Source organism: Lithobates pipiens, unplaced genomic scaffold (genome assembly GCF_037356315.1).
Source record: "Lithobates pipiens isolate NorthernLeopardFrog02 unplaced genomic scaffold, aLitPip1_a1.2 Scaffold_22, whole genome shotgun sequence".
In the NCBI taxonomy this organism is placed as follows: domain Eukaryota; kingdom Metazoa; phylum Chordata; class Amphibia; order Anura; family Ranidae; genus Lithobates; species Lithobates pipiens.
Genome location: NW_027507784.1, coordinates 102860352 through 102887718, shown reverse-complemented (window position 1 = coordinate 102887718; position 27367 = coordinate 102860352). Strand labels below are relative to the sequence as shown.

The 27367-nt window shown below is 40.7% G+C and overlaps 1 protein-coding gene across 1 annotated transcript in view; it reads left to right on the top strand.

Moving 5' to 3' along the window:
• LOC143925685 (dynein axonemal heavy chain 11-like) overlaps positions 1–27367 on the top strand; it is a 701866-nt gene that overhangs the window by 597944 nt on the left and 76555 nt on the right. Inside the window, exons 63-66 of the mRNA XM_077450147.1 lie at positions 7207–7398; positions 9455–9574; positions 18636–18878; positions 24667–24849. Coding sequence (XP_077306273.1) covers positions 7207–7398; positions 9455–9574; positions 18636–18878; positions 24667–24849 — 738 coding nt within the window. The remainder of the gene's footprint in view (positions 1–7206; positions 7399–9454; positions 9575–18635; positions 18879–24666; positions 24850–27367) is intronic.

Genomic DNA, 27367 nt, shown 5'->3' with positions numbered 1-27367 from the left:
AGCAGTCCTTCAGCGGTATAGGGACTGACGCACAGTCTGCTAAACACTAACACACAACCTGCTTGGTCCACAAAAGTTCTTATAAGGACTGGTAACTTGGTATAGGGTGCTACGGTACATAGGCCTGAGTGCAGTACAGTCTGCTGTTCTGTAAGGACCGCTATCGGTCCACAATACATAGGGTTGCCGTGCACTACTGCTGACCGCTGCCCTATACTGCAGCAGTCCTTCAGCGGTATAGGGACTGACGCACAGTCTGCTAAACACTAACACACAACCTGCTTGGTCCACAAAAGTTCTTATAAGGACTGGTAACTTGGTATAGGGTGCTACGGTACATAGGCCTGAGTGCAGTACAGTCTGCTGTTCTGTAAGGACCGCTATCGGTCCACAATACATAGGGTTGCCGTGCACTACTGCTGACCGCTGCCCTATACTGCAGCAGTCCTTCAGCGGTATAGGGACTGACGCACAGTCTGCTAAACACTAACACACAACCTGCTTGGTCCACAAAAGTTCTTATAAGGACTGGTAACTTGGTATAGGGTGCTACGGTACATAGGCCTGAGTGCGTTACAGTCTGCTGTTCTGTAAGGACCGCTATCGGTCCACAATACATAGGGTTGACGTGCACTACTGCTGACCGCTGCCCTATACTGCAGCAGTCCTTCAGCGGTATAGGGACTGACGCACAGTCTGCTAAACACTAACACACAACCTGCTTGGTCCACAAAAGTTCTTATAAGGACTGGTAACTTGGTATAGGGTGCTACGGTACATAGGCCTGAGTGCGTTACAGTCTGCTGTTCTGTAAGGACCGCTATCGGTCCACAATACATAGGGTTGCCGTGCACTACTGCTGACCGCTGCCCTATACTGCAGCAGTCCTTCATTGGTATAGGGACTGACGTACAGTCTGCTAATCACTAACACACAACCTGCTTGGTCCACAAAAGTTCTTATAAGGACTGGTAACTTGGTATAGGGTGCTACGGTACATAGGCCTGAGTGCAGTACAGTCTGCTGTTCTGTAAGGACCGCTATCGGTCCACAATACATAGGGTTGCCGTGCACTACTGCTGACCGCTGCCCTATACTGCAGCAGTCCTTCATTGGTATAGGGACTGACGTACAGTCTGCTAATCACTAACACACAACCTGCTTGGTCCACAAAAGTTTTTATAAGGACTGGTAACTTGGTATAGGGTGCTACGGTACATAGGCCTGAGTGCAGTACAGTCTGCTGTTCTGTAAGGACCGCTATCGGTCCACAATACATAGGGTTGACGTGCACTACTGCTGACCGCTGCCCTATACTGCAGCAGTCCTTCATTGGTATAGGGACTGACGTACAGTCTGCTAATCACTAACACACAACCTGCTTGGTCCACAAAAGTTCTTATAAGGACTGGTAACTTGGTATAGGGTGCTACGGTACATAGGCCTGAGTGCAGTACAGTCTGCTGTTCTGTAAGGACCGCTATCGGTCCACAATACATAGGGTTGCCGTGCACTACTGCTGACCGCTGCCCTATACTGCAGCAGTCCTTCATTGGTATAGGGACTGACGTACAGTCTGCTAATCACTAACACACAACCTGCTTGGTCCACAAAAGTTCTTATAAGGACTGGTAACTTGGTATAGGGTGCTACGGTACATAGGCCTGAGTGCGTTACAGTCTGCTGTTCTGTAAGGACCGCTATCGGTCCACAATACATAGGGTTGACGTGCACTACTGCTGACCGCTGCCCTATACTGCAGCAGTCCTTCAGCGGTATAGGGACTAAGAGTTTTGTCACAGGGTGATTTAAAAAATGACAGGCAGAGGAAGAGGCAGGCCCTTCCGCAGGGGTGGTAGGGGTAGGGCAGGAGCAACAGCCTTGAGCCAAAGTGGGAAGTTGCAGAAGGTGCGTTCAATTACTTTAAAGGACGCACCAGACTTGGTTGAGTGGCTCACTCAGCCTTATTCTTCTGCACCCTCCTCATCCTCTCGATCTGCACCCTCTTCTTCACTCTCTGCTATGTGCACCCCCAAAGACACTACCACCAACAACACCACCACCACCACATACCTTCCGCTTGAGTGCAAATGGGGGCCTTCATGCTCCAGTGTTTTAATAGGGACCCCCGTATAAAAAGCATGAGGGTCAAGGACCAGTACTGGGTGGCAACGTACTTAGATCCCCGGTACAAACACAAAATGGCGGAAATGTTACCGCCGTCGCAGAGGGCTGTCAGAATGCAGCACTTCCAGGCCTTGCTTCGAGAAATGCTGCATTCTGCTTTTGCGTGCGCTGGCAGAGGAGCAATTCCCACTCCCAGAGAAGGATTTGCGGGTACCAATCCAACAGCGCCTGCAAGAAGAGGCCGGTTTGAAGATGTGTTGGTGACTTCGGATATGAGGTCATTCTTTCAGCCGACCCATCGACAGGTGTCATCCGGATCCAGCATCAGGGAACGCCTAGACCGTCAGGTGTCCGACTACATTGGGTTAACGGCCGATGTGGACGCTCTGAGGAGTGATGAACCCCTAGACTACTGGGTGGGCAGGCTTGACCTCTGGCCAGAGCTTGCCCAATTTGCAATCGAACTGTTGGCTTGCCCCTCATCCAGTGTCCTGTCCGAAAGGACGTTCAGCGCAGCAGGGGGGATTGTGACCGATAAGCGTACTCGCCTAGCTCACGACAGTGTTAACTACCTCACATTTCTAAAAATGAATGAGGCATGGATCTCGGAGGAATTCAACACATGTGATCAGTAGACCATGTATATGTCTATAAACAATTTTTGGAATCAAGCACACAGACCTTCTTAATTCATTTGGCTCACTTCCCTGACCCAAAAAAGCACACCGTACTATATGCCCCTACCCTCCTCTTTGAAGAGGTTGAGCGGTGTCATATTTCTACTGGGGCTGCTTATTATGAGGGGTTCCCACCATCCCTGTGCTGTGCTGACTTCCTCCTGGGTGTTCTTATTATGAGGGGCTCCCACCATCCCTGTGCTGTGCTGACTTCCTCCTGGGGGTTCTTATTATGAGGGGCTCCCACCATCCCTGTGCTGTGCTGACTTCCTCCTGGGGGTTCTTATTATGAGGGGATCACACCATCCCTGTGCTGTGCTGACTTCCTCCTGGGGCTGCTTACGGTGCTGCTGTCAGCGCTGTATGTCACGGAGCTGCTGTCAGCGCTGTATGTCACGGAGCTGCTGTCAGCGCTGTATGTCACGGAGCTGCTGTCAGCGCTGTATGTCACGGAGCTGCTGTCAGCGCTGTATGTCACGGAGCTGCTGTCAGCGCTGTATGTCACGGAGCTGCTGTCAGCGCTGTATGTCACGGAGCTGCTGTCAGCGCTGTATGTCACGGTGCTGCTGTCAGCGCTGTATGTCACGGAGCTGCTGTCAGCGCTGTATGTCACGGAGCTGCTGTCAGTGCTGTATGTCACGGAGCTGCTGTCAGCGCTGTATGTCACGGAGCTGCTGTCAGCGCTGTATGTCACGGAGCTGCTGTCAGCGCTGTATGTCACGGTGCTGCTGTCAGCGCTGTATGTCACGGAGCTGCTGTCAGCGCTGTATGTCACGGAGCTGCTGTCAGTGCTGTATGTCACGGAGCTGCTGTCAGCGCTGTATGTCACGGAGCTGCTGTCAGCGCTGTATGTCACGGTGCTGCTGTCAGCGCTGTATGTCACGGAGCTGCTGTCAGCGCTGTATGTCACGGAGCTGCTGTCAGTGCTGTATGTCACGGAGCTGCTGTCAGCGCTGTATGTCACGGAGCTGCTGTCAGCGCTGTATGTCACGGAGCTGCTGTCAGCGCTGTATGTCACGGTGCTGCTGTCAGCGCTGTATGTCACGGAGCTGCTGTCAGCGCTGTATGTCACGGAGCTGCTGTCAGTGCTGTATGTCACGGAGCTGCTGTCAGCGCTGTATGTCACGGAGCTGCTGTCAGCGCTGTATGTCACGGAGCTGCTGTCAGCGCTGTATGTCACGGTGCTGCTGTCAGCGCTGTATGTCACGGAGCTGCTGTCAGCGCTGTATGTCACGGAGCTGCTGTCAGCGCTGTATGTCACGGAGCTGCTGTCAGCGCTGTATGTCACGGAGCTGCTGTCAGCGCTGTATGTCACGGAGCTGCTGTCAGCGCTGTATGTCACGGTGCTGATGTCAGTGCTCTGTATTACGGTGCTGCTGTCAGTGCTCTGTATCTCCTGCACCCTCTTGTTTGCCTACCCTGGTCCCTGACCTTCCCTCTCCTCCATTGCCTTCATTAGCTCCATAGTCCTGAATTGTCAGAACAATTTCCCAAATAAAAAAAAAATGCTTGTAGTTATCGATCCCAAATTCACCTCATACATGTATTATGCTATTGTCCAGGTGGTGGGACTACGTGCTACCCCCTAATAATTACCCCGTGGCCGCAAATTCGACCTAAAGGTTTGCGAAATTCGCCTCCCATTGAAGTCAATGGAGCCCGCGGCGAACGGTCGTTTTCGCGAACGTTTGTGCCCGTTCGCGTTTCGCGTTCGCGAAACGTCCCGTCGGAAGTTCGTCCATCACTAGCCATCACTACTGTCAGGGTTAGCACCTTGATCCTGTGTACAGTGTGTTCCCATTTGGGGTACCTGGAGCAGGGTGTTACCCCACTTATTCATTATGTCTTGGATTATTACTGCTACTGCAATCTATATACTGTTCTTTTCCCCTTATAACTTTGTATTTCTTTTTTTTTTTTTTACTGTTGTATTTGAAAATACCGATGTACTAATTGCATACTTTGTATTACTTTGCATTTCTTTATATTAATAAAAAATATTGAACAGAAAAAGCTCATGAAAAGAACCAGAGCTGCCCCTTTAAGGACTTGTTCAACGTTGATCCACTGTCAACTGTCACAGTGCCATTCTGACTTTAAGGTGCCATTGCAGCCAAAGGTTCTTTACACTACTAAAAGTCATAAAATAGGCAAAGCCTCTTGTGTACCATGTTGGACTAAATGCAGATAGATACAACATATTAACACTCATTAACAAAAATGTGATCCTTGCTGTGGAAATACTTGGAGAGAACTGATCTATTCTAATGGGTGAAAAGTTGGCCCAAGAGTATAAGCCGGAGTGCATACATACAAGTGCTAAAATTGGACTCGCATCCAACGCTTATGATGCTCATGTGATGATAAACTTTTAACAATCTTCCTTCACAGGACCTCATTGAAGTGAATAAGGTCTGCAGTGGACAATCAGACGAATGCTGCAGTTTGAATTTATTTTAGTAAGGTGCTAAGCTTCACAGAGTACCCATGTGTACCGAGCCATAGAACTCAATGGGGTTGATTTACTAAAACTGGAGAGGGCAAAATCTGGTGTAGCTCTGCATAGAAACCAATCAGCTTCTAACTTCAGCTTGTTCAATTCAGCTTTGGTGAAAAAAAACCTGGAAGCTGATGCAGTTTCTATGCAGAGCTGCACCAGATTTTGCACTCTCCCCTTTTAGTAAATTAACCCAATGTGTTTTGCTTCCCTACCATGCGCTTCCTTTCAGGCACATTAGTTAAGTTAATTGGCCTGCAAGTCAGACATCATAAATATATATATATATATATATATATATATATATATATATATATATATATATATATATATATATATATATATATATATATATATATATATATATATATATATATATATATATATATATATATATATATATATATATATAGAGAGAGAGAGTATATATTAACTGTATATTAATATTATATGTCCAACATACAGCAAAAAACTGTATAAGATTTAGAGCAATTTTTGTATTATAACTATTATTATTTAATTTGGTGGTTTTAAATTTTCCTCAAGAACTAGAACTATTTATTGATGGTCTTTCTTTTATTGTTAAAGGACTATGGTGTCAAATATGTTAAGCCGTTATTTAGCCTGTTTCTCAGTGCAGAAAGTAATGTATTGCTGAACTTTTACCCAAATTAAATTTTACATAAACCTCTATTGCTGAAAATAAATAATAACTGTAAACTGTCAATAAAATCAGTTTAGTATCTTTATTATTTGCTGAGAATGAGCTGCTAATGTATTCAAATAATGTTCTTTAATTTAGCAATGGCTAAAAACAGTAGAATCCAAACAAATTAAACCTCCATTTTTGCATACAGTGAATGTACAGGACAGGTTCTTCCCCTCATTACATCTTAGAGCAGTTGCAGATTTTTTTTACTTGCCCTAAAGAGGGTAAGGGGATACTAAAGGACATTATAGTTGTCAGAATTCTAGGAGGAGCATCTTGTTGTATTAGATCTGTCTTGTAGTTTATTTACAGTACAGAACATTCATGACATAAAGTTACACATTTTCTACCTATTATAAAAAATGTTTCATAGTTACTGCACTTTAATGCTCCTAACATGAATGCATTTTAACTCAGCATGTGACAATCACTTTTTCAAATTATAAACACAAATACACATTTGCAATTCTGTTAAGGATGTCAGATTTTTTTTTCTTGAGTTTCACGGGAGTCTGTACTGAGCATTATAAGTTTTGTTTGATCAGCTATGTAGCAAATCATTACTGGACAGTTTTTAAAATATTCACAGTTATGCACCTCCTTGGACTGTGGGATAATATTATACAGATTGAAAAAGCAGCTTCTTAGAAATACAGTTCAATCAACAAACCACAGGTGTATGGATCCTAAGCGAATAGTTTCTTGCTAATTATTTTTGCTTTTCTTTCATTAGCAAATCAAATGGTAAGACAGAAACAAACCACTGACTTTTGTGATCCAGGTCCATTCAGTCTTGAATAGACCAACATATTTTATTTGGGAAATTGCAGGAATAGTGTCTTTTACACCCATTGTCATCTTCATCTACTATTACTACTTAAGAATTAATTTGCAAACTACGGACTGCCTACTCATACCTAATGCATGTGTATTTTATTCCATAATTAGGGCACTTGACAGTATTACTGGTCATTACAATTTATACCTAAATCTTTTTTTCTTAGTGATTGATTTCCACTTTGAATTTAAGTGCTAGTAAATTGTATTATTGATTCACCTTTAAAGCATGCAGTAATCTTATGCAGTACACAGCAAGTGCAGCAATCGTTTACATTCAGACTTCATTAGAATGCTGGTGGGAATTGACAGATCATTGACAGGTGTGTAAAAATGTCTCCTCTGCTTTTGTTTTGCAGAACATCCTTGACCAGTGTACGCGAGAGCAAGAGTTTAAAAGCATTTTCTTTTCCTTGTGCTATTTTCATGCCTGTGTGGCTGAGCGGCGCAAATTTGGTCCCCAGGGGTGGAATAGAAAATATCCTTTTAACATCGGAGACCTCACAATATCTGTGAATGTTCTCTACAACTATCTGGAAGCAAACTCACAGGTATGGTGTCTGACCTTGAAAAGTGATTTGTTATACATTTATTTATGGATAGCCAGATCCGACCTTTGACAAATTTACATGTATTGTTTTTGAACTTTCTAATACTTGTCATTACTGTGGTATATATTAATAACATTTTATACTCTGCTGTGTACATATTTAATTGTATTACTGTTTTACTATATGTTTTGGAACAATATACATTGCTTTTCTTATTCTTAGAGTAATATGATAACATGATGGCAAAGTGAAACTGTGGCATGGAAATTCTAGAATATTTACCTCTTTAGAAGTTTAGGTAATATGTATAAAAAAGTAGTTTAGTAGTCAGACAAAGGGCTTGATTTACTAAAGCAACTTAGGCTGTTCCCATATGTATACAAAATGTATGTTCACTTTGCAAAGTAAATGATAGTAAATAGGGTGAACTCGTGTTCACTTTGAATACCCAATCATGGAAAGAAAATTAAAAAAAAAGTATTACTGCAAGCACATGATTGGTTGATTAAACTGAACACAGCCTCACCATATTTTTTAGATCAGTGAACATTCCCTTAACTAAGTGAACAGTCGATCCATTAGTAAATAAACCTCTATATGTGTTTTATGTTACTGCTACATTAGCCAGTTAAGTTTGTTTTTCTTTTTGAATTTAAATTTTAAGGTGAGCTTTTCTGTTAAATAAAATAATAATAAAAACTACATAAAATAAATTAGGGTGAGCATCACCATTTGGAATAATTAGCTCTAGCGTTTAAGCACAGAGCAGTGTTGCATTCTCCAGACTCTACCAAACTTTTTGCTGTGTCAGAAATGTAATCAGAAAACCTCTATACTAATGCCGATTGTTTCCAATTACGCTACAGCACTAATACAGGAAATAAGAGCTATTCATACAGTGCATTTTAAAGCTTTACAACACTGTGATCCAAATAGTGTGTAATAGAATTTCTGAGCTCTCTTTCTAAAAATGCTAGTAGCCTGGCCACCATGGGAATTCTGTAACTTTAATGCTTTTGTGAATCATTGACCTTTAACAAGTATGCAGTTCAAGAGTTCTGACTTTACTCTGACATTAGTGGTTGCATACTTGTTTGGAATCAGTGACGTCACAGAGTCTGCATGGCTGCCAGGCAACTTGCATTTTCAGAAAACTATCAGAAATGGAAGCAATTATTTCAGTTTCTTTTAAATGTAGTCTTTTTCATATAGAAAAAAAAAACATAATGGGTTTTTGTATGATAAAAAAACAGATGCATTGGAAAGCTTTGTTCTGTAACAACCATTTTAGAGAGATAATTTTGTCACCTTCACTAAGAAAATGAAAGCTGGAATGGATTGTGATTGCTATGGATGACGCTTTAAAGAAGATATTCAGTCCAACCCACGCAGATGTCTGAACTTATTGAATTTACTACAGTACAACTGCTGATTTAATAAAGGAGTAGAGAATATTCACTGAGCTTGGTGAATAAGGTGAAGCTGTGTTCACTTCAGTCAACCAATCATTTATAAACAAAAATGTTTTTTTAGAGTTGGCCGGTATGATTGGCTGTTTAGTGTGAACGTAGGTTACATTTTTTAACTAACCTAAGTGAACATTCTCTTCTCCTTTAATAAATCAGACCCAAGTGGCACCACATATAAGGTTCATATGTGACAAATTATGATACTTTATATCTCACATTAACAGTAACATGGAAAATTTGATGTTACGCTGTAACTAAGTAAAAACCATGTGCAGTTACTTTGCATATTGTTCATAAGCTATGGCCTTTTTCATATATGCCAACAAAACAGCTGTACCTTCAGTACCCTATATATTCTAAACCCTTTTCACTAGGTACTGTCTTTTACCCTTTTATGCTTTAAAATGCTGGTCTCTGTGTTTTGCAATTAAAATGCTTATCTCTGTTTTTTGCAATTATAATATAAGTTCTGTTGTAGTTTGATTTAAACTTAATCTTCACCAAGATATTATCGCATCAAATCTTACGGAATCCTTATAAGAAACTGCAATTTTTGCCACAGAATAACAGAATGGATGTACTTTCAGGTGCCCTGGGAAGACCTTCGGTACTTATTTGGAGAGATAATGTACGGTGGTCACATCACTGATGACTGGGACAGACGACTGTGCCGTACATACTTAGAAGAGTACATGCAGCCCAATCAGGTACCTCTGATTAAAATACAGAGTTAGAGCTCCCTCTTCTGGGCTTTAAAGCTTTAAAATCCTTTTTTTTTCTTTTTTTTTTACTTTCAAGTAGCAAGTCATCTTATGTACATAACCTACTCTGTGATAATAAAATAAATATTTATTAAGACTAAGAGTTCTAAAGAGATCTAAATGTCATTTTGATTTCCCATATACATTTTGTGGATGGCAGCATAGAAGCATCTTGCACATATAGTATGTGATGCACCTGAGCAAAGTCAGACAAGAGCTTTTATCATATTGACACTACCACATGCTTATTAATACAAACATGCTGATAAATGTATTTTATAAAAAACTGCTTTGAGTGTTGCGTTTTGGTCATCTGTAGCCATGAGATGGCATTTCAAAGATCTGGGCAACTAGTATTGATTAATAGACAAGGCTACAAAAATCCGCGTTTGTTTTTGAAGGATTATCTCATGTCTGTAGACACATGTAGGGTGTCTCTGTGTTCCTTACCACAAGGAACAGTGAATATACCACATATTTTCTAGAACGAAGAAACAAAGAAATGTGATGTAAATAATAAAACAATTATTTATGTAAAAAAAAAAATATTTTCCAAAAAAATGTTTTATAGCTTTCTAATGCTTCCTGGCAAACAGTGTAAATCCCCCATTATCAGAGGAGTCATTCAGGTCTGTTTTTAGCACAGCTGGATGGAGCAGACTTTATAGAGTATAGAACCTGCACAGAGTTCCTTCTGCAAGCAGCAAGTAACTGGACCCATATAGACAAAAATAAACTTTCTGCTATGGTCAAAGTGTGTGTCAGTCTAGATATTTTTTTATTTATGTGTGTGTGTATAATAAAATGTGTGTATTTTATGAATCATAGTCCCTATCATTTTCCTGTATTCTTCCATCCAAACTACATGGCTGATCTTGTCAGTCACCTTTATTTCATGTTCTAAACCAGCCTTTTTTTTAATCAAGGTGCCTTCAGGTTTCTTTGGGGGTACCTTGGCAAATTTGACCAAAAACTGTATACAAGTACGTGAGCGCAGCAAGCCTGCCTTTTAGTTGCACAAAGCCACAGGATCTCATTGTGCACTATTACAACCTTCCGCCGGCATCCTAACAACCTATGACGTCATCGGTTGATAAGGGGAAACTCGGGTGCCTGCACAGCATCCTTGTTTGCCCCTCTCCATCAGCACTTCTAGTCAAATTAGCTGAGTGAGGGAGGGAAATTGAGGTAGAAGAGAAACACTGAAATACTAGTCAGTACCAGTGTGCAAAGGTGGAGGAATAAACACTCTAATGTTGGGTGTCCTACATGTGTAGATGTTGCTGTGTTATATAAAACTATTTGTTTTTACATTTTAGAATATAGTGCTTTAAGATTGTGCAGGGTTTTAAAAAGTGCCTTGACTGAAAAGAGTTTGAGAAACACTATTCTAAACTGACCACACAAAGCACAGAAGCACACACCCCCTCCCAATCACAGCCTGCTTCTGGCACACACCCCCTCCCAATCACAGCCTGCCTCTGGAACATACTCCCTCCCAAACACAGCCTGCTTCTGGCACACACCCCCTCCTATTCACAGCCTGCTTCTGGCACACACCCCCTCCCAATCACAGCCTGCTTCTGGCACACACCCCCTCCTATTCACAGCCTGCTTCTGGCACACACCCCCTCCTAATCACAGCCTGCCTCTGGCACATACCCCCTCCCAATCACAGCCTGCTTCTGGCACACACCCCCTCCTATTCACAGCCTTCTTCTTGCGAACAGACTATGGAATACAGACACATTATGGGGTTTATTTACTAAAGCTGGAGAGTGCAAAATCACAGCCTGCTTCTAGCACACACACCCTCCCAATCAAAGCCTGCTTCTGGCACACACCCCCTCCTATTCACAGCCTGCCAATGGCACACACCCGCTCCTAATCACAGCCTGCCTCTGGCACACACCCCCTCCCAATCACAGCCTGCTTCTGGCACACACCCCCTCCTAATCACAGCCTGCCTCTGGAACACACCCCCTCCCAATCACAGCCTGCTTCTGGCACACACACCCTCCTATTCACAGCCTTCTTCTTGCGAACAGACTATGGAATACAGACACATTATGGGGTTTATTTACTAAAGCTGGAGAGTGCAAAATCAGGCTCACTTCTGCATAGAAACCAATCAGCTTCCAGGTTTTATTGCCAAAGCCTTATTGTACAAGCTGAGGTTAGAAGCTGATTGGTTTCTATGCAGAAGTGAGCCTGATTTTGCACTCTCCAGCTTTAGTAAATAAATCCCTATGTGTCTGCTCTATGTCCTGCAACCCCACCCTTAATGTCAGGAAAGAGAAAAAAAGTGGTCTTACGACATAACTTTTTAACCTTATGAAAATTAAGAAAGATCATTTATGAAACTCAGCAAAAGCAGTTGCAGTGACTACATAGTTATAACTGTATAAGAACGTGTCTGTAACGTTTTACGTCCATGACTACTTTAAAGGAGAAGTACAGCCAAAACAGCTTGTTTGGCTGTACTTCCCCTGTGGATCACAGGAGTGCAGATCGTTCTGCACTCTTGTGACCCATTTTCATCAGACTGCAGGCTGACATCACAGAGCCACTCCAGGCTCAGGGAGGATCGCGACCATATAGTCAAGATCTGCCCACATGCCTGGACTGGCACCTGACTCAGTCTCTCAGGGAGCCACTGAGAGCCTGAGCTGGTCACTCCCACCCTCTCCACAGCCCAGGGCTCCAGTGAGTGGGGGGGCAGAGCAGAGAGTTGACAGTCACCAGCTCTCTACAAAGGGAGCACTGAGCTTGATCCTTGGTGTTTGATTGCTTGGCTCTCAGGGATAGAACTGGGGAGACAGATGCAGCATCGGACCGATACTGCATCCACTTAGGTAAGTATTATTCAGCAAAAGAACTTTTTTTTTTAAATGTTCGATACGATTAGGTTAGAGATGAAGATGCTCTATTACTTTACATTAAGGGGATATGAAGACGATCTGTTACTTACCTTAACCCCTACTCTAGCCAACTCCGGTGCTGTCCTGGAACTCCGGGCCCTCTTCATCACATACAATTAAGGGGTATTAACTTTGTATTGTACTTGGGGAAGGCTGGAGTGCAACTGCAGCCAGGAGCGCCATAGAGATGAGTGACTGCACCAATCACATGGGTTGAGGGAGCATTCCAGGGATAGGGTAAGTATTTTTCTTTATTCTGGCACCCCTAGACATAATAAGCAGCTAACCCTTGCCGTGCAGGGGTGGGGAGGACCTTAGGGTTGTTTTACCTAATACCCAGAGTTCAACTTTATAATTTCAAAGCCACATTAATTGTGCTTTTTTATATCTTTCTGGAGTTCAGTTTTAATTCCAAGAATGCATTGCTACCTTACCTATCAGTTGTACACATGCACAGTGGCAGTCAAAGAGCTGAGAAAATTCATCTGATGCATAACCAGAAACTTTATTCAGTATTCTAAATGAAAATAAGAACTACAGGAACATAGAAAGCAATACATTGAATCTAGATCAAAAATAACAAAAGCAGCTATGAGAAACAAACATCTCTACACAAAAATTTTGAAAACCAAATTATTTACGATTCATTTCATTAGAAAAAAACTCTTGTCTTTGCATGACTATTCTCCTAGTCAGTTCAGAGCGTCAGACTTTTTAAGTTTATTGTGAAAGGAGTACAGTGAGCACAGAGATGCTGAGAACCTGAACTGTGTAAATAACTACGCCCATGATGCAATTAAACTAAATGACAATCATATTGCTGGGACAATCAAAGCTCTATGTGGCATGTTTAATTGTAAGGCAAACATATCCGTGATGGGACAAAAAACGATGGTGTGTTAACCTTCCTCATTACTGACACTTCCTGCTCAGTATTGTGTCAGCGACATCTCAGAGGGATAATCACACTGTACACATGCAATCATCGCGGGAGAGGAGATTTCCATTGAAATGAACATTGTCAGACTCATTTCACAATTGCAACAAAGACATTGTACATTGTAAGGAGAGTTTAGAGCTAACAGAAGAAGGGTAATCATAAATACATAGGTTCCCATTTACTAAGGGAACAAATCTCACCATTGCTTGTGTTCATTTCAAATGCCCAATCAGGTTCTGGAAAAAATCTTTGTTACATTTTGCTTCTAATCTCTTAAATGTGAAATGAACTATGCTGAAAAAAGACTGCTGTAGTAAATCAGGGGCATTGTGTGTGTTTTATTTAAAGAATAACAGTTTCATGAATAGGTTGTAGGTCAATAACAAATCATAATTTTAGAATCATGGAAATAGCCTTTCTTGTTTGTATATAGGAATTATCTGAGTAAGGCTAGGCTGGCTCTGAATCATTTAGTTAGATGTGACAAAAGATCTGACATTGTTTCCCTTTTTACTATCATCACCATGTATGTTTATACTCAAAACAGAACAACTATCAGCATATGCTGAGGTTGGCCATTCGAGGGCTCAAACACTCAACCTAAATACTGTTACAGCCTAAGGGCTTGTTCATACCATGTCTGTTGTACTGTATTTTACTGCACACCACTGCACATGTATGATGCGAACAGGGCACATAGAAGAGACAGCAGAAAAATATAAGTCAACAGACATAGTGTGAACAAGCCCTAACACTGGACAGTATAGTAATAATAAAAAGATCACCCATTCCCCTTTCTTCTCCAACATTGATAGTAATTATGTCTGGAGGATGGATAACACAGAGTAATACTTACCTTCACCTTGTTCCAGTTATGACAATGAGTCCACTGAAGCTGCTGTTTTCTGGCAATTATTGACTGGTCTTGTCTCTGCCCCCCCCCCCCCCCCACTGATGTCATCATGGGGGAGATTTACTAAGACTGGTGAACTCAGAATCTAGTGTAACTTCAGCTTGTTCAGTTAAGCTTTGACAATAAATCATAGAAGCTGATTGGTTACAATGCACAGCTGCACCACATTCTGTGTGCACCAGTTTTATTAAATCTGCTGCAATGTCTTCACTATAGTCAGTGCAGGACCAAAGGAAGTGTCATCCGTCAGTATAGGATGTGACTGTTGAAAGTGTCCCCCACATTCCAGCACTGGAGAGAAAAGCACCAGACCACTGGTCGTTGTGAGAATTAGTACATTATTCCAAACCCTAGAAAAAAAGTAAGTATTAGATCCCCCTTCACTGAGGGTATTTTTATTATTACGTTTCTGCACAGAGCTTTTTTTTTTTAAATTGAAGGTATGTACATACTGTATATGTCATTATTTCCAGTACAAAACTAAAAACAAGTGGGCATAGCTTACAGCCGTGTTGGCTAATGACCAGAAAACCTGAAATAACCATGTACAAAGTAGCATACAAGTGGCTCTGCAATTTTAGGTTGTACCTGTGCAATAAACCAGCAGTTCTAGATGATCAGTTTGCCACTGACTGAGGCATAAAGGATTGATTTGCTTAGATCCACTTACTACTGACAGACATTAAGAACTGTAAATATCATCTGATTTAAGAAAGCTTTGCTCTACTGCTTAGTGCTAACCTAATAATTCTATTTAGAAGAACAGTTTGTACAGTATAATTAAAAATCAATATTAGGACCAATTATATAGTTGGAAACAACAGTGCTGTGGATCTTATTTATACCGCTATCAGCTATCTGCTGTACTTCACAGGTATACTCCACACCATGTCTTTGTTGATGATGATGGGTGGTCTGTCTTTGCAAGTCAAGTCTAAAGGCCCGTACACACGGTCGGACTTTTTGACAACAAACATGCAAATTAGCTGTTTTGGAGCAACATCCGACTGTGTGTACGCTCCATCGGACAAACTTTTTCTGTTTTCATCGGACTTTTGTTGGCTGTGCGAACGGACAAACTTTCTGCAAACAAAAGTCCGATGGAGCAAAGTCCGACCGTGTGTACGCAAAAGCATCGGACTTTTGTACAAGGTACAAACACGCATGCTCAGAACCAATGCAAAAGATCAGACTACAATACAGAAGTTCACCAAAGGTGGCGCTGGAGTCATTGAACGTCCTCTTTTGAAGCGGCGTCAGTACGTTGTGACGTCATTACGTTCGTGTTTGTTGTCAAAAAGTCAGACCGTGCGTATGCAATACAAACTTGTGGACCACGCCCTTTGTACAAAAGTCCACGGGAAAGTTTGTACAAAGTCCGATCGTGTGTATGGGGCTTTAGACATTACCTATTTTACATTAACAACAGTCAGGTTATGTATAAGGGTGCCCACACTGATCTAATGGCTAATACAACAATCAGGTGAGGAGCGAGGCTTATTTGGGTACACAATGGATGGCAGAAATGATGCAACAGGGGCTTTTTAACTCGTTGAAAGAAAAGTTCAAAGAACTTAATGTGTGCTGCTTCTAACCATCGGCTATGCTGGAAAGTCTCTTGTGAGTATCCCGTAAATGTTTATTTCCCGTGGTAGGAAATAGTGTGGATGTTTGAAACTGAACACTCTGGTGCCCAGTTTGGGACAAGCACCCTAGAAGAGTAAAATAATTTTGAGAATGGTCATACAGTACATAATACCCATCTTTTTTGAAAGTTTATACATTCTAAACAGATTTAAAACTGTATTTAAGAAACAAAATAGTGCACTAGAAAAGGAAGGAACTTGCTTTTATCCTAAAAACATAGGGGGTTATTTAGGAAAGGCAAATCCACTTTGCACTGCAAGTGCACTTGAAAGTGCAGTCGCTCTAAATCTAAGGGGTAGATCTGAAATGAGTGGAAGCTCTGCTGACTTTATCATCCAATCATGTGCAAGCCAAAATGCTGTTTTTTATTTTCCATGCATGTCCCCCTCAGATCTACAGTGACTTCACTTCCAAATGCACATTCAGTGCACTTTCAAGGGCACTTGCAGTACAAAGTGGATTTGCCTTTAGTAAATAACCCCCATAGTGTAATCTAAGCCTGGGCATCCTGGCACACACACCCCACGCGCGCCAAACCCCCTCCCCCTGCTATGCATCCTGGGCTCCACTTACCCATCTGCGGGCCTGGGACCAGCATAGCAGGTGCCGCTGGTTAGAGGCGGAGGGAGGAGAACGGACACACATTCGCTCTCCTCCTTTTATTGTTGACCCATTGACAGTTTCCCCAGCCATAAAGGCTGGAATAAGAGCAATAATGCTAGCATCAAACCTCCTTCGTAATGCTAAACTGATGACCAATAAGGGGCTTTTAAAGCGTCATTATGGAAAATATAGGGTACTGAAGTTTGGTGCTATTTCACGGGTGCATGAAGATTTAAGCTTTGATTTTTTTATTAGTAAGCAAAAAACTGCTTTGGCTATGAAAGGTTTAAATGAGAAGTTCACGTTCGGGAACATGTTACACGTTGCACCTGTAAGCTTTTTTAGCTAAAATAAAAATGGCTCCTAACTTTTTTAGGTGGCTTCTAGGTTCTAGCAAATTTGTCAAGCCCTGATCTAACCAATAATAAAAATGATGTTCCGATTATTTTCCAACTCTGCTGTAGTGGTCACCCCTTTGCTTCCTGCTGTGGCACCTGGAGAGTCATTGAGGGGAAGTATCTTCATTGAGACACAGACAGCAATAAAATACACAAAAACAAACCTGCCAGGTTTTTATTGCTGTCTTGCTCCTAGTGGGCAAATTTGTCCTCATCACCCGTCATGGTGAAGTTTTATTACATCAGAGGCACACACAGCAATAAAAACCTGATAGATGCTTTAGCTATCCCCTACTCTATATAAATAAAAATAAAAAAACAAGAACAAAAATCGAGTATATTGCCGTTTATTAGTCCTTAGATGTGGTGGCTGCATTATTTTTATTTTTTTACGAAGACCGTTTTGTGAGCGTACAGAAAATGCCTGTTGATTTTCCCATAGGTGCAGTATCTTTGAGATTTTAGTACAGCTCACAGTTAGTGACAATGTATGCTATCTTCCATATGTAAACTACTAGTTACCCCACCCCCATGTAATGGAGATGTAAAGGAGATTATCGTTCCAATCAGGAGAGCAGCCTAGTGTGACAACCAGGGCTCCTTCCATAGATACAATGGAGTGACCAAGCATTGCCACACTAGTCTAGGATCAGGTGAAAATAAAGGAAAAGTGCCAGAAAAGGAGAAATATTGCAGCTACTTCATTTAAGGTCTTGTAAACTACAACATTTGTCGTACATTTTTATTTTTGGGTTTAGATACACTTTAATGTAACATGGGGCCTTAGACATTTGGTATTGAGCAATGTACAGTGCATTGCAATCATGTCCAGAGCTCAGGTCCCAGTCTGAACATCAGAAGAAAATACATGAAAATGTTTTAAAGCTAATCTTTGAATATGCTCTTGAAGCATAATTGCTTACACTATGAACAGAAAATGTACAATACCCTGCAGCTGAGCATCACCATTCTACAGCCATTTTATCTCTTGATGAGATTTAGAGCGACACATCAACTGGCCCCTTGTGTTGCATGATATCATTCCAGACTCATATTTTAAGCCTTAAAATACTTGACCCTCAATATTATTCACGCTGTAAGTTAGTCAAACTTGCTGCACGGAGCAGTAGAAGCAGCATGTATTGAGCCAGATATTCTCTTGATCTCTTGGAACAATGACTGAAAAGAATTGCAGGGACAAGAGAATTAAGGACGGAGTTCCCGCTGGTGAAAGCGCAGGAAACCTGGATCTGTAGCCACCCGCCAAGAAGGATTATTTCTGTTTTCTGTCATATTCAATGAAACTTCTTTATAGCACAAATCTAAGGGTCCCTAGTGTACAGGGAGAGGGGGAAGGGAGGGGGGAGAAAAACAAACAAGAAAAATAAAAGGTTTGGAAAAAGCGAATGTGTTAGTACAAGGTTTCTGCCACAACAGCTTGGCTGATTCTCCTGAAATAATGTCATTGATGGTCATTTTGCTGAAATATCTACCAATATCCCAAGAGATTCATTGTGAAATATATTTCTTGTCCTGATGATTATAACCAACATTCTCTTTTTCTTTTTTTTTTTTTTTGCTGTAGTTTGATAGGAAGCTTGCCTTGGCGCCTGGATTTGTGATACCCTCTAACCTTGATTATGAAGGCTACCATAGATACATTGATGAGATGTTGCCACCTGAGAGCCCCATCCATTACGGCCTCCACCCCAATGCAGAGATTGAATTCTTAACTGTGACTTCAGACAATCTTTTCCGCACCTTGTTAGAATTGCAGTCACGAGATTCTATAAGCAGGGAAGGAGCGCCTCAGACAGAGGAGGAAAAGGTTAGTCAGATGAAGCTTGTACAACATTGTATTCTGTGCATGTTACCTGCAGTGCCAGGTTTCAGTGTACTTGATCTTTACATATGACATGATATTTTATTCCAGCTTACATCTGTAATATTTGTTGTGAGAGTGATTTTCACTGCTATTAGGGTGCTTTAGCTTATTCCTGTACTGTAATTATGCCTCAGTGCTAGGATAAAACAAACATTAAATTAAAGGGATTTCCTAAAAATTGAAAAACCTCTAGGTTTCTACCTCCCAAAGCCCATTTAAAAAACAGTACTTACGTTTCCATGTGTTGTTACTTACATTAGTTACCATACTATTCATTTATTTTTTAAGACAATGTGTTTGTTATTATACAGAAAAAAATCAGGCTAATAAAGTCAGGTTGCAAGAAAACAGTGTTTCCATCTTTTTTTACAAATCATGATAATAGAATTATTGTGCATATATACCCATAAAATAAAACATCCCCAATGTCTCAAATATGAGGACCTGTGATAAAATATACCCCAATGGGATCAGGACAGGATCACCTATATAAGAATTAATAGACCCAAGTAGGTGTGTGTATCCACAGATTAATGCTTTTCGCATATAACGTACTTCCTCAGGACCGTATACTTTGTAGTGTCATTTTACAGCAAACAATTGACAAAGCTTTACTCATTTCATCAAAATGTGTGATCATTTGGCTTAGAATATGGCAATGATGAAATAAGTAATGTTTTCGTATTAGGTTGGTTGCAGAAGGATACCCCATAATATACCATCCTGAGGAAGCTACACTATATGTGAAATGCGTTGACATGTGGATTCGGACCTTAGACTCTTATTCACCCTGTTTTATTGTATCATTCATTGGTGCTCTTGTCCTGATCCCATTGGTGTATATGAAAAAATATAATTTTATCATGATTTGTAAATAAAGATTAAACATTTTATTCTAGTATCTTGTGTCATGTGTCAACATTTTGGTGGCACTAGCTTCTACCCATTTTGTGTTTCTGTATATTGGATGTTGTGCAGTGGGGGTCTCAGTTTTCTTCCATATGGTAGTTTGGTTTCCAAAGCCCCCCTAGCCCCAGCAGAAAACTCTTGATTCTTGATCGCACACCTAGAAAAATGACAAATCTAAGCCCAGAGGTCACTTATTGGCTCACTGCTGTCACATTGGGTAAGGAGGGGTTCAGGGAGAGTCCTCAGTCCTGTGTAAGCTCTGATTAGCTAACGGTTCTTCCTTCACTGTTAGTAGCTGAATGGAGTTATGGTGGAGAGAAGGAGAGGTAGGTATGTGCAGCTGGGCATTAAAATGAGTCTGTTGCTTTGCCCCTGCCTGTTTCATTTCCCCTGAAGTGCATAAACCTAAAATATGCCAGTTTAGAATAGCTGGATTCAAGTAATGCTCTTTGACAGGTAATGTATTCTTTAAATAATAATTCAAGGTGCCCTTCATTTTTATCTTGATCAATACCGCACACATTCTCTATATTTAAGTGTTCTTGCATAACAAGACCACTTACTGTTATTTTACATATATATTAATATTCTTATTATCGCCAAATTTACCACCCTAACTCCTCCCACAGCTTTTACACTACATAGACAGTAATACCGAAATGTGCAGATTGTTCCCGATTGGTGTGCTATTACTTTGTGGAACGTTGTGCTGAATGGTTCACGAAATATTGCAGTTTTTGCAGGGAAACTGGTCCCATAGGAATGAATGGCGAATTGTTAAAAACTAGAGTGGCAGGTGACAAAAGCTGACAACCCCATGATCAGCCAAAACATTATGGACCACGCCATAATCAGTCAAAACATTATGTCTACGCTATAATCAGCCAAAACATTATGACCCCCCCATGATCAGTCAAAACATTATGACCACCCCATGATCAGCCAAAACATTATGACCACCCCATGATCAGCCAAAACATTATGACCACCCCATGATCAGCCAAATAATTTATGACCACCCCATTTTCAGCCAAAACATTATGACCACAACATGATCAGCCAAAATATTATGACCACCCCATGATCAGCCAAAACATTATGACCACAACATGATCAGCCAAAATATTATGACTACCCCATGATCAGCCAAAACACTATGACCACCCCATGAAAAAAAAAAAATAATCATTTTCGAAAGAAAAAAATTTGGGGGAAAAAATTTTTTTTTGAAAAAAATGGTCAGCTCTTTCAGCTAATGATGGGACTTCTTCAACTTTTTTTACTACTATTTATACTTTTTAAAATATTAAAGCAGTTCTCCACCCTAAAGTGGAAGTTTTTGCAGGGAAACTGGTCCCATAGGAATGAATGGCGAAATGTTTAAAACTAGAATGGCAGGTGACAAAAGCTGACAACCCCATGATCAGCCAAAACATTATGGACCACGCCATAATCAGCCAAAACATTATGTCTACGCTATAATCAGCCAAACCATTATGGACCACGCCATAATCAGCCAAAACATTATGTCTACGCTATAATCAGCCAAAACATTATGACCCCCCATGATCAGTCAAAACATTATGACCACCCCATGATCAGCCAAAACATTATGACCACCCCATGATCAGCCAAAACATTATGACCACCCCATTTTCAGCCAAAACATTATGACCACAACATGATCAGCCAAAATATTATGACCACCTCATGATCAGCCAAAACATTATGACCACAACATGATCAGCCAAAATATTATGACCACCCCATGATCAGCCAAAACATTATGACCACCCCATGAAAAAAAAAATCATTTTCGAAAGAAAAAAATTTTGGGAAAAAAATAATTTTTGAAAAAAATGGTCAGCTCTTTCAGCTAATGATGGGACTTCTTCAACTTTTTTTACTACTATTTATACTTTTTAAAATATTAAAGCAGTTCTCCACCCTAAAGTGGAAGTTTTTGCAGGGAAATGGTCCCATAGGAATGAATGGCGAAATGTTTAAAACTAGAATGGCAGGTGACAAAAGCTGACAACCCCATGATCAGCCAAAACATTATGGACCACGCCATAATCAGCCAAAACATTATGTCTACGCTATAATCAGCCAAAACATTATGACCCCCCCATGATCAGTCAAAACATTATGACCACCCCATGATCAGCCAAAACATTATGACCAGCCAAAACATTATGACCACCCCATGATCAGCCAAATCATTTATGACCACCCCATTATCAGCCAAAACATTATGACCACAACATGATCAGCCAAAATATTATGACCACAACATGATCAGCCAAAATATTATGACCACCCCATGATCAGCCAAAACATTATGACCACCCCATGAAAAAAGAAATCATTTTCGAAGCAAAAAAAATTTTGGGAAATTTTTTTATTTTTTTTTAAATGTTCAGCTCTTTCAGCTAATGATGGGACTTCTTCAACTTTTTATACTACTATTTATACTTTTTAAACATATTAAAGCGGTTCTCCACCCTAAAGTGGAAGTTCCGCTCATGTGATCCCTCCCCCCCTCCGGTGCCACAATCGGTACCTTTCAGGGGATAGGGGGTGCAGTTACCTGGATAATCCAGGTATCTGCACCCACTTCCGGGACAAACTGCTGCAGACCGCCGCAGATGCCCCGCCCCCCGTTGTGTTCTGGGAAACACACAGCTCCCAGGACACAGCGGGGACCAGTAGAAACGCGCAGCACGACTCGCACATGCGCAGTAGGGAACCGGGCAGTGAAGCCGCAACACTTCACTTTCCCTATTCCCTGACAGAGGATGGCGATCGCTCGTCATCTGCCCCCGACATCGCTGGACCCTGGGACAGGTAAGTGTCAATTTATTAAGAGTCAGCAGCTGCAATATTTGTAGCTGCTGGCTTTTAATATTTTTTTTAAAGGTGCAGAACCGCTTTAAGCTTTTTAACACTTTCACAGTTACTTCAGCCACTCCAACCATACAACAGTTACTCAAGCCACTCCACCCAGTTACTCCACCCACTCCAGTTGTAGACTACTGTAGTTGGAGGCAAGAACAGAAATTGTAACTTTTCTCATTTAAAATGTTTTTGTTACAGATGACTTGTTATTAACAGAAAACATGATAATAGTCACTGACAGCCTTCTGTCAATTGAAAATGGAGTGGAACCTCTTGTCCTGCTACACATGCAGGTCTGAACCAGGGGTCGACTTCTAGTTTAAAATGTTAAAAGAAAATTCCCTACAAGTCATTTTAAACTACACCAAATATTACGCCAGTAAAACTTGAATGTCTGAATAATAAATCTCCCAAAGGATAACATCATCTCAAACCCTTACTTATCAAAGACAAGTCATTAAATTGGAGAGTTTAATGAGGAGAATGGTTATGATCTAAGGATGGACATCTTTCCTGTGGAAGAATTCATTAACCTGTTTACATGATTCTTTATGCTATGTGTTCCCTTTACAAATTCCTCAGTCATTGTGCTTAATTGACTGTACTTAGACTCAGTTTTATTTATATATTTGTAATACCTTCATATTCTGTATCAGTGACAAAGGATGTTGTTATACGTAAGAAATAAAAAGCTCACAGTTTTTATTGATCCCACCAGGGAATTCAAGTGCTAGAATAAACTAATACGTATCCAGGTTTACTTCATCTGCCCTCCCCTGAGTCCCAACCTCTTCTATTCCTGCAGCTGACCCCTACAGTTTCCACTCATTATAAGTGTTGCTGTTCTACAGTACTATCTATCCATTAAAATGTAATTATATGTGTGTGCACAAACAACTATATCATGTTTAAAAAAAATCTGCATAGACACAATAACGTTCTATACCTGTTTTTTTTCTTTAAAGTGGAAGTAAACTTAGTGGGGGTGAGCTTTTTCCATAATCTTCACGCACACACAACACACACATATCTCCTTCTGTGCCGTCTTCCAGCGATGGCGGGTTCAGAATCCTGGCTCAACTGTGCCCCTGGCCACAACCATCTTTGTAGGTGATTCTTCTAGGTCCCACAGCTTTCCTCTTCAATCATTGGCAGCCACTGATGCATGCAGGAGTTACATCGTCACCTGCACCTGTCTCTGTTTTCTGCATTCCTAGAATAGAGGCAGGCTGTAAACTGCAATGTGCAACACACATGCTATGCAGTATAGACAGAAAACCAGGTCACCAGGAGCAAGAAAAAAAAATTCTCCAAAAAAATGTTGACCGTCTTTTCTTCTAAAAAAAACTTCTACCTTCTAAAGCAAGTTTAGTCTGCTTTAAAGCAACCTTGTTCCTAGGGGAGAAATGTGAATTAGAGAAATGGAGAATACTTACCTGTCTAGCAGGAGGCAACTGCAATCTTCACTGTCTCTTAGGACTGTGGCTGTGTCTGGCATCCAACACTTTTGTGCATTTACCACCCCCTACTCTGCCTGAGATATTATATGTTCCAATTTATTAAAGGTACAATATTTGGTAAAAGATATAGAGACAGAATACAAGTGAGGGAATAACCCTGCAAAGAGATTAGAGTACAGTTATTGTTCACTGATTATGGTCTATTGAATTATTTAGAATATATTTTTTTTCGGCAGCAGTGTCTCTAAACACAAGCAAATGAAAAGGTTGTTTTAGGAAAGGTTAAACATATATCACATACTGTAGATCAGCACAATTAACTTGTATAAGACAGATATGAGATATGCCATTTGATAATGATTTACTTGGTTTGAAATTTTATTGAAAATGTTCTATTCCTATAGGAAATCAAATTGGTATAATTGGCAGAATTGAGATATTCAACTACACAACTTTTTTTTCAGGTTAAGACATTTTTGGATGATATTCTAGATAAACTTCCTGAAGCATACAACATACCTGATATAACCTCAAAGACGACAGAACGCTCTCCATATATCCTTGTCTGCTTCCAGGAGTGTGAGAGGATGAACCTTCTACTTTATGAGATCAGACGTTCTCTAAAGGAACTTGATCTTGGTCTTAAGGTAATCACCAGTTTTTAGTTTTTTTCAGATTATTGATCCACCTAAAGAATACCTGCACAATTGAAAAACCCTTTGGGTTCCTTTTATAAGGTGTTCATGAAAATGTGACATTGCAGGAGCCTAGGGTTCAGTGAATGCTCAGGGGGCCCAGCTACAACTTTTAATTTTCTGCAATAAACCAGGGAAATGGCACAGTTGGTTAAAGCAGTAAACCTGTCTATCACTTTAACATAAGTGGAAGCACTTGTAGGCAGTTGGTGTCTGGGGGGGTCTCTGTGTCTTCTCTTTGCTTTCTCAAGTGCTAGGTGCAGCCATATTGAATAAGGAGGGAAGGAGGGAGGCACACCTAAGTGTATTATTAAATTAATGTTTAATTGCACAAAGTAATGCACTTACACATAGGAAGAGTTCAAAGGCATAGCTGTGGTTGAAAAGTCCTCCTTGAGGAGTGCCAGCTATCCGGTTTCCCAGCGTTTCAGAGATGTCAGAGCATGTGCAGGACGTTGAATCCAAGACAGGAAGTGAAGAGGATCCAGGCTGCCTGGTGTGGACTACACGGAGGGAAACTACGTCATCTCAGTTTAGGAAGGACAGGAGGCAAGGCTACGTGCTCGGAGCATACAGCTCTGCTCCTTCTACTGGCCTGACAGGTCCTGTGTACAAGCAGCTTAAATACAATCTGGCCACGGCCGTGGAACCAGAAGGGTCAGAGGATCATGATCATGTGGAGAACTTAATAAAAACGGATTCAAAACCATATTTATAACATATATAACTGATAAATGAGCATGAACATTACAAATAGGTGATACAACAGAATGATTACTAAAAAAATGGAAGGAGGAAGGGGGGCGGGTGGGAAGAAGAAGGAAGAAGGGAAAAAAAGGGGGGTGGAGGGGGGGAGGGGGTACATGTTTGACATAAAACATATTTAAAAGAGGATATCTAAAAACATATTGGCCTTAAACAGGACAAGGGAAATAAAAAAACACATGGATCTTCTACAGATATAAGCTATGGGATAGTTTACTTACTAATGTTCTCAGAACCACCACCAGAAGCAATAAAAAAGTAAAAGTATTAAAGTATCCTGTCCAAACACTGGTCTATCTTATGTGAATATTCCTTTCTAAAGGATATCATTACACCTAAACCTAAAGTATCATACAGTATGGCCAAAAATATTAAAGTAAAAATTTCTTAGAGTAAAATGAAACCATCCCAATCCATACATAGAAATTATATCCCCCGATACCTCTGGTGGGCGTGTTTCAATGCCGAAAAAAACTCTGTCTGACTTGTCAGTTCGTTGAGCATGGTCAAAAAGCTTCACAGCTAAGGGTAAGACATATACAATGAAAAATTCCATAATTGCTCTAGTGAGTATGTGGTCTATTGCTTAACCTGTTTATGTGGCTTATTATATGTGGGGAGGACTATCCTACCCTACTACCCTACGCAAATGCTTTGGTGAGCACAGACGCTTCTTTGAAGAAGGCTGTGACATGCATAGTGTCCCCAAACACTTTTTAACTAAACATCATTAATCCACAGCAGGCCTAAAAGTGTGGGTGATTGAGCCAATAACCAATAAATTACCCGCTGCAGAACGTTACAAACATTTATGCCAACAAGAAACGTTCTGTATTTACTCCCTCAATACTCTCACCCCTGGGGGACTCAACAAGGAGATTGAAATTCACACGATATTGTAATACGTATAGTGCATGTAATGCTCAATGTTCTCTGGAGTTTCATTTCTCATCATATCATTCATTTTTTCTTACAGCAGACCCTTAGGGTCATATATTATTCTGGATATCGCATAGCTCTTTCTTGGGGGTGGTGGTTCTGAGATCATTAGTAAGTAAACTATCCCACAAAGTAAATCTGTAGAAGATTCATGTGTTTTTTCTTTCCCTTGTCCTTTTTGTTTAAGGCCAATATGTTTTTAGATATCCTTTTTTAAACATGTTTTATATCAAACATGAGCATTACTTTGTGCAACTAAACATTCATTTAATACTGCACATAGGTGCGCCTCCAGCCTTCCCTCTTTTGCATTTCTCTTGGGATGGCTGGCACCTGAACTTTTTGTTTTATACTTAAGTAGGTATGGATTAACGTTTACCATATTAAAGACAATATTACCTCTACATATACAAAATTGAACTACTGTGTAGATCTCCCCACTGTTATGCACTGGGCATATTTTTTCTTTTCAATACGTTTCCATGTTGAATAAAGTCCACCACTTTTCTAGTTTGGCTCAAGTGCGCATGATAACTTTTTTTTCTCTATGATGAGCTCAGCAAATTCACAAGAAACTACAATTTCCAAGGATGCCACAACACTGGAGAATATATTAGGCAGGTTATCCAGGAAGGGGTGATTTGTCTTCATCAGAGGCCTTTACTTGAATTTACAGATCTGATGAAGAAAAGGGGTGCAGCGCCATTTTTTGTTATAAAAAAGTGCAATTAACCTTTAATTAAAATTTTAAAAAAACACAGCAAAC